General features: G+C 45.9%; 1 protein-coding gene across 1 annotated transcript in view; it reads left to right on the forward strand.

The window, feature by feature from the left end:
• The first annotated feature begins 6 nt into the window (after nt 1–6).
• Nucleotides 7–15,133, forward strand: part of TP53BP2 (tumor protein p53 binding protein 2) — a 57,445-nt gene continuing 42,318 nt past the window's right edge. The window contains exon 1 of the mRNA XM_046678469.1: nt 7–288. Within this exon, the coding sequence (XP_046534425.1) occupies nt 262–288 (27 nt within the window). The 5' untranslated portion in view covers nt 7–261. The remainder of the gene's footprint in view (nt 289–15,133) is intronic.

The following is a 15,133-nucleotide window of genomic DNA, read 5'->3' on the forward strand; positions in this document are numbered from 1 at the left end:
AGCGGAGGAGGGAGCCCGAGCGGCCGCCGCGAGCCCCGAGGAGACAAAGCCGCGTCCGGGGGCCGGCCGGGTGGGCCCGGGCTCGGAGGCGCCCCAGCCCGCGGGGAGGGCTCTGCGCCCCGCCGCCGTCCCGCCGCCCCGCCGCCCCGCAACAGGTCCGCCGCCGCCCGGGCGGCCTCGCTCCGCGCGCCCCTCCCCCGCAGCCCGTGCCCCCCGGGGCGCCTCCGCTCTCCTCCCGGCCGCGTCTGGCCGCCCGCTTCGATGCGGTTCGGGTCCAAAATGATGCCGGTAAGCGGGCGGCGGGCGGGCGCGCACGGACCGGAGCGCGGGGCCCGGAAGTGCGCGGGGGCGCGGGCGGGGGTCTGGGGCGCGCCCCGTGCGGGTCCCGAGCGGACCCCGGGGACCTGCGCCCGCGTCGCGACCCTCGGGGCAGCGGCCGCGGCTCGGTCCTCCGGGCTCCGCACCCCGAGGCCGGCGAGGGGGCGCGGGGAGACCCTCGGCGAGCGCAGCGGTCCCGGCGCGGCTGCGGAGTTGGTGGAGCGGCGGGGAGGGGGGGCGGGCGCTCGAACTTTTCTTTTCCTCCCGGCTGGGTCCTGACTTTTTGCAGTTCTTGAAGGTCACGAACAGGGGAGCCGGGAGTCCCATTATTTGCTTGGTGGTGGTGGTGTTTTTTAAACTTTTCATTGGAGTGAAATATACATAGTGAAAAGCGTACCCTTGCTTTTATTTTGATTCGAATTTTGATCTTGATGTCTGCGATAGCAGCCACTCTGCTCTCTCTCTGGAAACTGGTCTCAGTAAATGCAGCCTCAAAGTTTTGGATCGCAGTAAGACGTACGTGCCTGGCTCGCTGTTGCACGGCTTGTTCAGCAAGACCTCTGAGAAGATTAGTGAGTTCTTTCTGGGCTCCGCGGGCTTTGGACATGGCCACCAGGCCACAGGTGGACAACAGGTTTGCGACGTTTTTGAAATATCCCTCTCCTTCGATGTTCGCAGAAGCTGGAGGGTTGCATTGCTTTATGCCGACTTTGGTAGCGTGTTTCCTCGAACAAGTTGTTCCTGCAGCTCTGCCGCCGAAGCGGGACCATTTTGCAGTCATCTGATGTTTGTTATGGCTTCATTTGTTCAAACAAAGAAACAACTTTTCTTTTACTCTTTAGACTGTCTGCGGAATGGAGTGACGACAAGTTTTGTTTACTTGCACTCCCAGATGCAGAGTGTAATATTCTGTCCCCTGGCCGCCTCCTTGTGTGTGTGTGGGGGGGCGTCCTGAACTTCCACATCCTGGCCAAACATAATTTATTGGAATTGATAAGTGAGTTTAGGTGGTTTGGCTTATTTGATCCTGCCAGAATTCAAGGAATTTGAAAGTGTTAATAAATAGCATTATGCATTCTATTTTAGTTTAATACTTAGTTTTAAAGTTATGTTTCTGGTGTGAATGCCCACTGTTAAAATATGAACAATGGATAATGGTGAGGGATTTTGCTGTTAAAGTTTTTATTCCTTGGATTTACATTTCCTTGTCTTGAAATAACTTTTGCAGGTTGTCTGTGAATTTTACTTAAGAATAGGAGCAAGACAAGAAACGTTTGTTGTTGCAGTGTAATTTCTTCCTTAAAGATAGTTTTATGACGGGCTATCCTTTGGGCTCTCTTAACACTTAATGAAAGTTTTCCTTTTCCCAACCACGTACCAGATCATCAGAATTTATGAAAAGTTATGTAGCTCTTGAGAGAATATTTAATTTAGCAGTACGGTTCTTCTGATTGCCTTTCAAGTGTCAGAGTAGAATCGTAGCTGATTCACAGTGTGGTGTGGTGGTGTGTACACCAGCTTTGCATTTGTTGAGCTCCTACTTTTGTGATCACAGGTTTTTTTTCTTTTTAAATAATTTGTCCCTCGGTTTCAGCATCTGTGAAGTGGGGGTGATAATGGTACCCAGCTCTCAGGGTGGCTGTGAGGATCAGAGCTCCTATTGAGGAAGCAGTTGGTACAATGCCCAGCTTGCAATCAATAGTTGCTAGAAAAGAGCTTCCCTTCCTGAATTTGCAATATTGGTTAAACTGGGGATTCTTATCCTTGCGATGCATAAAAGTAAGAAACAGATTTTTTTTAGTCATGTTATGTTGTATGTGTCTTTATCCTGTAATATTTTGAGTACTTGAAAACAAGACTATTATTTTAAATATATTTCTCATCTTTAGCTTTTAAATGGATTTGAATTTATTTGAAAAATTCTAACCCATTTATGAGGAAAAGCATTATGATTGATAGGAAAAAATGCTTGGTCTCAGAATGTAGGCAGTTGCCTTGATAGGCTGTTTTGTTGTGGTGATAAAAGGTAACTATCATAAAAGTAACCATTTTGGGGCCGGCCCGGTGGCGAAGAGGTTAAGTTTGCACGTTCTGCTTTGGTGGCCTGGGGTTCGCTGGTTTGGGTCCTGGGTGTGGACCTACCCACTGCTTGGCAAACCATGCTGTGGCAGGCGTCCCACATATAAAGTAGAGGAAGATGGGCACGGGTGTTAGCTCAGGACCAGTCTTCCTCAGCAAAAAGAGGAGGATTGGCAGCAGATGTTAGCTCAGGGCTAATCTTCCTCAAAAAAGAAAAAAAAAACCCCACCATTTTAACCATTTTTAAGTGTACCGTTCTGTGGCATTGAGTACATTTCTTGATTTGCTTTTAAAGGCGTTCTACAGATAACAGCTTGCTCTGTAGACTGCATTGTATAAAAAATGTGCGAGTAAATTGTGTTTGTGTGTTTTCTCACCAAATGGTCGAGAATCAAGTGACTTTCTTTCATGTGGGACATGAAGTGATAATTGGACCCAAAACCAGAAGGGGAAGATGCATTTTCGTAGGCGAACTAAAAATAGGTAGACAAGCACTTGAGAACACAGCGGAGTTAATGGTAGGGTGTGCAGAAATGGGTGGAATAATTGCACTCTTTCGGATACCTGCCACAGTTGGTAGCTCTGGTTCTGTGATATTTCTCCAGCTTGAGGAGAGACTGGTTCATGTCTCATACTTGGCACCTGACTTTTCTTCGTTAAAGAAGGGGTCATTCGCAGTTTGAGAGTGTGGCTTTTTGGTGAGTCACTGTCATTGTGTTTGACTATCAGATAAAGGGAAAGAATTATTCAGAGCCAGATTTCTCAGCTATTTAAAATTATATCAGATATCTTTTTCATTATTTTCATCTTGTGAAGTGTTCAAACAAATATGTTTTTATGAAAGAACTTAGCTGACTCTAAAGCATTCACTATTCTTTTTAGATATAGTTCTAAAAATTTGTCCGTGCTACTGAAATGGTAACTTGAAAAAATGCACCCAACACCACACACATTCTGGAGGGCCACCTGGAGGCCAGAGCACTGCAATTTGCCTGTCTCTCCGTCACAGATGGCATTTACGTCCAGCTGTGGTGGAAACGCTCTGTGTCTCTGCTGTCCAGCATGGTAGCCACCGGCCACCTGCAGCTCCTGCACTTGAAATGTGGCTAATGGGACTGAGAAACTGAATTTAAAAATAATTTATTTAGTTTTAGTTATATCTCAATAGCCATATGTGCCTGATGTCCACCGTATGCACAGTCAAGTCGGTTTGACAAAGTAGCACAAAGAATACCTTTACTTTGAATCCCGTATTTGCAGCTTCACGGTTACATTAATATTTCAAATGAGATAATAATGGCCTATTTATCCCTAATGGCTTGGAGAATGGGTTTCCTGATTAATTTAGTGTTCTGTTTAAATGAAGTTCATCACATAGCCTTAATACGTATAATATTTTCAAGAAAATAATAGCTTATTTTAAAAAGCTCAGTTGAACTAATCATGACTTAGGTTTTGAATTTAGGGCGTTTTATCTTCCAGCGCTGCAGAGGCAGCGTAATTATTTCTGATTATACCATGATGCTGTAAAATAATGTCCCATCGTTTGAGCTTCTAGTTTGGGGGTGCAGGACAGAAAAATAGGTTCTTGCAGTGTCTCCTTTAGAAGTTTGACCGCTGCTCACTAGGGTTTATATATTTCTAAAGGTGACCGCGTGCAAGTTGTGCGGCTCACAGACCAATAGCTTAACTCCTGCTTAAATGCTTGTGTGATTTTCATGTGAAAGTCTGGTTTGATTTGTGTGTATTTTCCAAATGGAAATTGTGTTTTGAAATTGAGAAGTTTTCAAGTTATAGCTGTGGAACATCGTACTTCTGTGATTATAGCCTGTCCTGAAAGGACTGCTGTTTGTCACTGAGCAGTAATACGGCAAGTCCGTTTAGGTTTTCTTCCAGAATCAAGTTTGTGGTCGGTTCCCTATAGGATTGTAATTCTCAAAGACTGTTAAACAAATCATCTGTTTTTAAAAATGTGCCAAGTATCTCACATTTCATGTGCTGTCATGAGGTGTGTTGCCTTGTGACTTCTGCTATCTTAATTAGAAGCTGAAAACCATTGAAAAATGTTTTTACCTGTTTCAGAAACAGATTTAGACTTTATAAAGAAACTTAGCACAAGCGTACACCTGCTTAGATTTTAAAAATTAACTGAAAGAGAGTTTACTTGTCTGGAAACAACCTGGATGTTCATTTATCCCTACGCAGGTTCTAGAAAGAACTGTTTTCTCTCCCTCTGTGTGTCCCCTGCCCCCTCAACAGCAGACAGTAAGGACAATAAAACAAAGCTTCTGTTTTCTGGGGCTTTTAAGGAATTCTGTGCAGACCTTTATCTCTTGGTAATCTACCATTGTGGGTGGCGTTCCTTAAAATGGCTTTCTAAAGCTGATCTAACGCCGAGCCCTTCTAGAAGCTCCTGTGTTGTCTGGCTTTTCTTCAGCTCAGATGAGGTAACTGCATCCCAGTACGTGTCGGTATGATTTGCCCTCCTGTCCTGTAAACCTCTCACCAGCCTTTTCTGCGAGCAGGTGTCACAAAGAATTAGAAAAGTGGCATACAAGAATTTAGGAATCTGGAGTGTCCTTTTCAGCTCCTGCCACTTAATCAAGTCAAACATTATTTCAGTACTTGTGTTTTGATGGAATGCTTGGTGCCGCACAGAACGTTTTTCTTTCATCAGATGTAGTTGAGAAAAGAAAACACAGATGACAGACTGTGTGTGAAATGTGTACTTACGTTGGAGTGGTGGGTGAGACATCAAGATTTTCCATCTTACTGGGGAGAGCCGAGGAGGAGTTGTGGTCATCGCGAGACCCTGTAGGAGCCCTGAGTACTAAGGAGGCAGGGACTCTTAAAACGCTTTGCATTCTGTCTTATCCAAAGAAAACCATCTTATCGAAGAAGTGCACATTCTAAACATAATTAGATCATGTGCCAGAAAAGTAGCTTCGTAGACTCAGCAGCGGTGGGTCACGTTTAACTTTTTTCTACATAAAATTTATCCAAAAACAAATGGTTTATTTGAATGATAGCAGAATCAGATTTTCATTGAAAATGTTCGTTTGGCCAGTATACTGAACTTTCGCTTTTGAAATGCATACTTCAGTTGCATAACTTAGTACTACTTTATTTAAATTTCAAACATTTCCACTAAAAATCTCTTAAGGCCCAAGTTTAGGAGAGTGTAGGAAACCATAATAACTATTATAGAATACTAGTTTAAACTACCAGTGGTAATAATAAAAAATGGTTGAGAGTTTCCTGATCTTCCACGGTGGGTTGAGCAATTTTTCTGGAAACCAGAGAGACTGAAGGCGCTCTGCTCTGATTTCCCGCCCGGGGAAGGTGAAGGAGCTTCTCCTGAGAACGTTCTCTGTGCCTGACACTGCGCCACTGATCAGGTTGGTCATCTCGTCCAATCCCAATAGGACCCTGTGAAGCGGGCGTCCCCGGTCTCATTGTCACATAAAGAATTTGAAGCTCGAAGAGTTTCAGTACTTTGCTCCTGGTCACTCAGCAGAAATGAGCTCTGACCCAGGTCTGCCCGTTCACGTGCTCTGTCGGAGATGGCGGTGCCCAGATTAGAATGTTTTTCCATACTTGACAGGACAAGCACTGGTCATGGGGTTCTTTTGGCTAATGCTAGCTTCAAGTAGTGCTTCTCAGAGCATGACTATAATTATTTGTGAGGGAGAAAAAGGAAAACAGAGACGTCTTCCCATATTTAAATCCAAACTGGATGAGAAGGTTGGTAAATGGTTCTCTTATCAAGTTTTGAATGACACGGAGGTGACCTCACCCCATGCAAAGGAAACATGCCGGTGGTGATTATTTTTTTCCTGCCCCTGATACTTCCTTAGAGATCTCAGCGCTCCCACATCTGCAGGGAAAGAATGGGCGCAGCGATCACCTTGTGCATGAGGGTTGTTGAATAATCTTTCTTTAGATGGTGTCTTTAATGAGGGCTTGAAGGCGAGGCCGGAGGAAAGAGGATCAGAAGCAGAGTAGGTGGGTGGGGAGACCTGGAGGACACGGAGTCACGCAGCCTCTGCTGTGCCATTGCTGTTGTCATCCTTCTGCATTTCCAGTGGCTTGCATGGTGCAGCAATGACCTGCTGGTGGGATGCTGAGATGCGGGCAGAGTGACAGCATCTCCACTGGCCGCTTCAGGGTGGGCTGTGTAAGGAGTAGTGATTTGGTTTAATCAGATGAGTTTATCGGAAACAAACTAGGGACTGATTTTGAGTGAAACCACATTAAATCGTTGCTTTTCGTTCTTCCTCATAAACCTGCTGATTGTTCTGGGGTGACCTTTTTGGGACAGCATCTGTTCTACAGATATTTAGGGAACATCCCTATATTCCAGGCACTGTTGCGAGTGCCATGGATACGGGAAAGAATAAGACAGTTTTCAGGGAGCTTCCCTTTCATGGAGTTTACTCTGGGGTTTGGGTGGGGGAGATGGAACATACAAAGAAAAACATGAGAGATAAGTAGGACTTAAATAGCATAATGTGAGTGGCCTGGCTGCTTTAGATTGGGTGGTCAGCGAAGTGACAGTTCAGCTGAGATCTGGGTGACCCGGAGGAGGGGGTCCTGGGAGGCCTTGCTGGTGGAGCATCCAAGTAGGCGGGGTTCACAGGGGCTGGTGCCAGCCCTACAGGACGCAGTGAGGCCTCAAGGCAGGAGCTTCGTGGGCGGGGGCGCAGAGTGGTGAGAGCTGAGGTCAAGAGAGTTGCAGCCCGTAGGCTGTCGTGGGTGGGACCAAGCGTGTAGGTGGCGTGGGAAGGGATATGGTGGCCACTGGAAGCGTTTGAAGCTGTAAAAGTGACATCATCTGATTGATATGAGTAGCTCACCCTGTTGCTGTGTGGAGAATGGGTTGTGGAGCTGCCGGGGTGAAAGGCTGGAGAGGGTGGGAAAGACGTTAGGACACCTGCTGTAGGGGAGTCCCCGGAACACCGCCTACACGTCAAGGGCCTGGCTGATAGTGCAAACTGGTTGTGAACTCAGTTGACACAGTTTCTCGCTTGCTCTAGACATCCAGAGGCCCCGCGGGCGAGAGAAGAAAGTCATGCTCCCCGGGATTGGGAGTAAGACCAAGACAGGCGTAGGGGAAGATTGCTCCAATATCGCAGGCTCCTTCCTGTGGGAGGAAAGAGAAACCAAACTTTCTACATGGTGAGGGATCCCTGAAGAGCTTGAGAGAAAGCCTTCTTGTCACTGTGGTTCTTTAAAACAGAGTTGGGCAGATCAGCTTTCTTAAGGAAGCCATGTAAAATGCTTTACAGCAGCTGTGCTTCAGACCACGTGACCCTTCCACCTTGGAAGCTTGTGATGCTCTCACTGAAAAGTTCCTTGATCAGTTTTTTTTTTTTGGCGGGGGTGGGGAAGATTGCCCTGAGCTAACGTCCACTGCCAATCTTTCTCCTTTTTCTTTTCTTTTCTTTTTTTTTTGGTGAGGAAGACTGGCCCTGAGTTAACATCTATGGCAGTCTTCCTCCATTTTGTATGTGGGACACTCCACAGCTTGGCTTGATGAGTAGTGCGTAAGGTCCACGCTGGGATCCAAAGCTGCAAACCCTAGGCACGGAAGGAGAGTGCGTGAACTTAACCACTATGCCACCCGGCCAGCACCCCCCGCTTTTTTTTTTTTTTTTTTTTGCTTGAGGAAGATTAGCCCAGAACTAACTCTGTGCCAGCCTTCCACTACTTTGTATGTGGGATACTGCCACAGCATGGCTGATGAGTGGAGTAGGTCAGTGCTCAGGATCCAAACCAGTGAACCTGGGCCACCGAAGCGGAGCGTGCCGAACTTTAATCACTTGGCCGCAGGCCGGCCCCAACCAGTCTTTTTTAATCGGTGATATCTTCATTTCATTGGCAGAGATATAAAGTAGCTGGCAATCTAGGAAGTTCAAGTCAGAGCTGACTTTAATTCTAGAAAGAATCTCATCCTGCCAGTGTTTTTGTGCACACCACGAGATCTAGATGATAACTGAGCTGGTTTGTGATATGTGGGTAATGTTTTGCTAGTTTGTTGATTTCCTGGAAAGGGGGCTCTTTAGGATAATACTTTGATTTTAAAGGTGGATAGGATCTTTCTCGAGTAGGTTTTGCTTGTTGCTTTCAGTCGCGGGCGACCTGGTATTGCCCACTTTCCTCTGATCTTCCATTTTCTCCCTCACCGGTTTCTTCTCTGTGTCACGGTGCCTCCTCTCTAGTCCCTGTGCTCCTTTTCTGCTCTACCCCTCCCTTGCCTGGGCTGTCGTAATCCTCTCCTTTTTTATCTTCTTACCTTCACAGTCACGCCCTGCCCAACGATGTTTCAGTTGACGACCGGACCCGTCCATGACGGTGGTCCCATAAGATTAGTGCCATCCAGCCTAGGTGTGTGGCAGGCTGTGCCATCCAGATTTGTGTAAGTGCACGCTGTGGTGTTCACACAACGACGAAGTTTTCAGTGCTGCCTTTCTCAGAACGTGTCAGTGTTGTCAAGCAACGCGTGACTGTACTGCTGTCTGCCCCTTTGATCCATTCAACATGCCACTTCTGTGGTGGTTTTCCTGAAACAGAACTCTGCCTCTTCCCTCTGCACAGCACTTCAGGTCTGCCTTCTGTTACTTACAGCATATGATGCAGACTCCTTACCAGATAGAAAGTGCCTTTAGCATCTAGCCTGGTAGATTGCAGCTTTTTGGTGTCAACGAGACACTTGCATTCCAGAGTATTTAGCCTCACGGTGGAAGTGATGTAAAGACCCCGAACTGAGCAGGTCAGATTTAGAACCCAGCACGCGCTGTGAAAGGAGAGGAAGTGCCTCGTCTGGGCACGCAGGGGCATCCACGCACCCCACTGCTCACTCGGCCTCCCTTCTCGATTGTGCTGCAGTTTGAGAAGATCTGCTTACTGCCTCCTGCATGCTCTCGAGGAAGCCTGCATTAGGGCTGCCTGTGGGGCTTGGGGTTACCTTTCCTTCTGCTCACAGCTAGTTGTGCCCTGTTGTGTATTGCTGTCTGTGACCTGCTCTGCACCGTCTGACTTTCCATAACTGTGTGTGTGTGTGTGTGTGTGTGTGTGTGTGTGTGAAACACGTGTTATAGATAGAGAGTTTCTGCAGCTCATTTCTGGCTCCTGGGTTGAGACCCGCCCTGTCCCTTCCTATTCTGCCAGCCTTGCCCCCACCCTCCTGTTTCAGCAGCTCCAGGATTGCCCTTGTGACAGCATGCTGGGTTTTCTCAAGCCCTGTGCCTTACATGTCATGCTTTTGCCTGGCTGGTCCTCTCCCTCCTTGTCTTCCTCGTCCTGCAGTTTTCAGTTCGGTAGCACTCCTTGAACGGAAGTAGTTTTTTCCTGTTCTCACTGGACAATCGACGTCCTCCAGGAGGAAGTTCTCACGTTGCGTCGTAGCTGTTTGCAGAGCCCCACGCTGTCCTGTGTGCTCTTGGAGGGCGGGCATCCTGCCTTTCATCTGTGTGTTTCTCGCGCTTAACAGTGTTTAACACACTGTGGGGATTTAATAAATATTGTTTGGGTGAATGGATTTCTTATTTTTGATTTTCTTGGGTGAGGGTAGTTCTCACCCATTTAAATTTATGCCCATGATTGGCTTTTGAGCTTTCGTAAAGATTTGCACAGAGGTGACTTCCATAGCAGCGTGTGAGGTTGAAAGGGAAGAAGTAGAAGCAAGGATTGATTGTACTCGTGGCATCATGGGTGGATCGTAAAAATAGAGTGCTTAGTGAATAAAAGTGAAGAAAAGGACGCAATATGTCACAGTGCTGTTGCGTAAAATAGGACACTTGTCCGCAGAGCAGCCATGCTTGGTTTGGAAGAAAGCATCCAACGCTGAGCTTACGGAACCGCTGGTGTCGGGGTGGGGAATTAACTAGCTCAGTATCGTTTTTTAGTTCTTTCACTTGTTTGTGACAGATGTGGAAAGCAGAGTAGCTTCACTTTGAGTAGCTTTGGAGGATGTATTCGAAATTTGAAATCTTACCTAAATCAAGCTGTAGACATAGTTGAAAAGGAGAGAGAAGATTTCTTCAGTTACCCTAAAATGAGCAGAGTGTCTTGTTTTCTTCATCCGAGGCGGCATCTGGCTTGCAGAAGCTCACTTTGAAGTTACATGTGTGTTCATGTGGAAGTGTTTCTTGAATCCTCAGGATGTGAACATTCTCTGTCATGGTCTAGTGTCCTGTTCACTTTCCGTGGGACTTCGAATCTTGGAACCACAGGATCAGGTCAATTGAACAACATGTATTTCAGGTTTGCTCTGTATAAGACACTGAGAGAGCGTTTTTTAGGGAGGAGAAAAACCTCTGTCCTAAAGGATTTTATAAACCAGTAAGACAGATGAGCCAGAGATACAGACAACTACAGTGTGAGTGATTGTTAGAGAAGCAGAGAACGTTTGCTTCTGGCCGGAGGTCTGGTTGTGTGTGTGTGGGGGGCGATTGGAGGCAGTTTCATGGTCTTTGAGTTATTCCAGAAGGATAGGATGACTTGACACAAAGAGACAGGGTGTGGGGGACAGGGAGGGGAGTGAGGAAAAGGGCGGGTTTTTAGCTTTCTCATTTGGTGATTTTTTTTTTTTAAGATTTTATTTTTTCCTTTTTCTCCCCAAAGCCTCCTGGTACATAGTTGTATATTCTTCGTTGTGGGTCCTTCTAGTTGTGGCATGTGGGATGCTGCCTCAGCGTGGTTTGATGAGCACTGCCATGTCCGCGCCCAGGATTCGAACCAACGAAACAGTGGGCCGCCTGCAGTGGAGTGCGCGAACTTAACCTCTTGGCCATGGGGCCAGCCCCTGGTGATTTGAGGCTGTGACTGTGGAGCAGCTAATTTGATTTTAGGTCTTAATGTTTCTTATAACTGAATGGAAGTTCCCTGAAATTCAAAATATGTAAAGATAAATACCAGCTTATATGAACCTTTGATGTTTTGATATTGTTACTGGGTTGACTCTTGGCATTATAATAGTTAATATACACTGGACAGATTAATGTGCACTGCTGTTACCTGTTGGTGAAACAGCTAGTGCTGTGCATTATTTATAGCAAATTATTCAGGAACCTAGCTTCGTGTTACATCTCTGTTTGTAACCCCCTAACGCCACGGTTCTCAAACTCAAGCGGGATTGCTGGGCCCCACCCCATGGGAGTGTGTGTGATTCAGGAGGTCGGAGGAGGGGGTGAGACTTTCTGTCTCTGCTAAGTTCCCGGATAATGCTGATGCTGCTGGTCTGGGGACCACACTTTGGGAACCACTGTTGTGACCTTTCCCTTCCTCCAGAGCCCGTGCTCCTTATGCTTGACCTCCAAGGCCCTGCGTGAGCTAGCCCCTGTCTGCCTCTCTGCCCTCAGTCACACGTGCCTGTGTTCCTGATACACTGGCCTTCTTTCTGTTCATGGAACAGACCAACCTCATCCGCGTCTCAGGGCCTTTGCTTGGAATGTCTTCCCCAGATGTTTCAGGCGGCTGGCTCCTTCAACCTCAGGTCCGGTGCCCCTCCCCAGAGATGCCTTCCCTAGCCACGATTAGCCTCCTCCCCTCATCACCTCCGTCCTTCGCTGTCACATCACTCTATACCATGCTCATTTGTTTGTCAGTCTCTTCTCCCTGCCCAGAGAGTGCAGGCCTTTCCATCGCTGTATTCCCTGTGCCTAGACTGTGCTTGCCTCGTAGGTGCAGTGAAGCCTGATGGATGAATGAATGAAAGATGCTGAAGTCAGCAAGGGGTTGGGGTTGGGAGAGAGACATGGAACCAGGAGCCTCCTTAGAGAGACTGACGCTGGAAGGGCATCACTCTCTGAGTCTCAGGGGTGGCGACTGCTACCTGGTTACATATGTGGAGTGGGTGTGTAATCAGACAGCTAAGAACAGCATGCAGCTTTCCGAGAAAACAATGTTTTTCAGCACGTAATGAATTTTTCCCTTAATTAAAGTAACCCCTTCCTATTTGCTGTATCATTTTTTTCCAGAATAGCAATTATCTCAGAAAATGATTGTGTGCTTGCGATGATGCTGAATGAATGGCTAGGATATTCCATGCTGGGTGAACTTTTGTAACAGTACTGTTCAAATTGGTGTTGAGACTTCATGTGTTCCTGACTTCTGAATTCTACTCACTTGCTATAGTGACCAAAGGAGTAGTTTATGATGTATAAAAAACCAATCCATTGAATATGATTTTATGATTTTGCTGTAGATAACTCAGATTTGGCTGATAGACACTGATGGACTGATTTTAAAATATGTCATGATAAAAAGTGGGACACTTGGCGTAGAGGTGAGTTTAAATATCATTGACCCTTAATAGAACATTGGTAGACGTAACTCATGGTAATTGATGAAGATTTTAAAAAGCAGCTTAATGGCCTCGAGAGTAAAGTCTAGGCAGGAGAGACAGCTCGGAAGTCATCATAGGCCTCTGCGGACAGAGATCCTCCGGTAACTGTAATAGGGTCAGACCGATCATCAGGGACGCTGGCGAGTGTGTCTTTGAGGAAAGGACTCAGAGTGAAGCCTTGCGGGTTGCCCATGAGGTACTGGGGAGACGAGGCAGTCCAGGCTGACCCGTGTTCTTGGTGCGCAGTCCCTGCCAGCAGAGTGACCCCTGGAGTGGACAGCCAGGTATTTGAGAAGCAGGAGGCAGAAAATCCCAGGAGACTTTCCAGTGTTGTGAGCCGTGGGCTGACGGGCTGAATGGCTGTGTGTGTTTGAGAGGTTGAAAGAAGCTTTGGTTGATGATACTATTTCTTGATTAAATGCCCTTTCTGTATCATAAGTGTTGAGAGAGGTGGTTTCTTGACCAGGTTCTAAGAAGCCTGGTAGCAGCATCCTCTTCCAGAAGGTACTCTGGGGCCTTCTTTCATGAGGGGTGCAGCACAATATAAAAGTGAGGTTGTACTTCACGTCTCTCTCCACAGACAAATGTTAAACACAAAACATCCAGACTTTTCTCTAGTCTCGCTACGAACCTTATTACCTGGCTGTCCCCGTGCTGAGTTTCCTGGGAGCTGTAAGATTTGGGGAGGAAATATGTCACTCTTTTTACAGGTTGTTCATTTTTCTCTAAAAGACAATTTTTTTTCCCTCTCGTATTTCTTTTTTCTCTTGGGTAAACCTAAGGGATTTGAGTTTTTATAAATCAAAACTCTGAAGGTGTTACTCCAAAGCTTAATTTCCTTTCTGTGACAAGGAACATCTTATATTCTTGGTTCCTTTTTTCTTTCTGTGCAACTTCACATGGTTTTTTAAATCAAAGAAATAAACTTTAGCCTCTGACACAAAGTGAATTTCTTGTGAAGGCCCTAGCCAGTTCTTTTGTATTTCCTCTTGGAAAAGTCTTCCAAATTTTAATCTGAAATAATTCTTCTTTGAAAATGAATCATTCTTGTATTAATAGCATAACATCATAGTTAGAGTGAATGCATGTCCTGGAAAAACAGAACTCTTAAAAATAGATCTGTGACCCATTCTTTTTAGATGAAAATGGTCTGTGACTTTGGGTTTTTGGAAGGGCGAGTCTCCTCTTGGACATGACTTGAGCACGAATTGCTCTGGAGTGTGGGGAGGTTGCCTGGCAGAACTTAATAGAAATAGTGTTTTATCTTTCCTGAATCTTCTTTCTTTTCACATTCATCACTTTAAGAAGTAGAAGCAAATAGTAATCACATTGACCATTTTTAAGGAAATATTTTCACATTCTTTTTATCACTGTTTATATTGTGTACTTTTAAATTGTAAAGTATTTAAAAAATCTTAACATTGAGATTTAAAACATCTAAAAGTGCCACCTGTACCTGCCGTCCTCATACCACTCATTACGTTTGTGTGTTCCACACAAGTCACCTCGTACACACATACGTTTTCAATGGTTATAATCTCCAGCTTAATTCTGTTTTGTAACGTTATCTTACCGTTTCTCTAACACTGTACTTGTACTAGTTGGTGGCTGGGTTATAGTGCTTCCAGCAATTGTATTTTAACTTACGTTTCCACGTCGCTGGATATTTACTTTTTCATCTTTCTGTTTATAGGTGTAACACTGTGGTGAAAATCTTTAGGCATTTAGAGTTTTTCTTCATTTCAGTTATTACTTTGGGATAAATTCCCAGAAGTGAGGTCACGAGGTATACATAATCATATGCCTTTTGACACATGACTCATTTCACTTTCCGGCCTGGAGCTTTAACAATTTATAGTGGCACCATCGTGTCTTTGAGTGAACACCTCTCCTCCCGTCTCCTCTCTGTTGGAGCTTATCTTTTAATTGAAGATGAGTGCAGTGGTTGTAAGTGGTACCCCAGCGTTTTAATTTACCCTTCTTTCCCCCAGGCTTTTCCATTTATATTGTCGTACGTGATGTGTCTGTTACAGCCTCTGCTCTTCCATACCCTTTCGAGTTTCTCTTCTCCTTGTGCTCAGACTATAAAAAAATGAAGTTCCTGTTTTACAAGTTGGAAAGAAGGTAACGTTTCCGTGTCTTTTGGTCACTGAGGAGGGCGGATCAGGTATTCACATCTTCTACCAAAGGAAGAAAAGCCGTCTGCTGTGCGGCTGGACGTTGTGAGCGTTTTCGGATGCCCCAGCGGTGTCTTGTCCTCGTGTATGGGGCTCTACGGGTGCGACTGAAGGCCGAGGGGTTGTTTTGGTCTGATTCTCGCTGCACTCTCTCTGATGAAAAGAATTACCTCAGAAGTTCCCAGGAACGCGTTTGCAGCTTGAGTCAGTG

Source organism: Equus quagga, chromosome 12 (genome assembly GCF_021613505.1).
Source record: "Equus quagga isolate Etosha38 chromosome 12, UCLA_HA_Equagga_1.0, whole genome shotgun sequence".
Taxonomy (NCBI): Eukaryota; Metazoa; Chordata; class Mammalia; order Perissodactyla; family Equidae; genus Equus; species Equus quagga.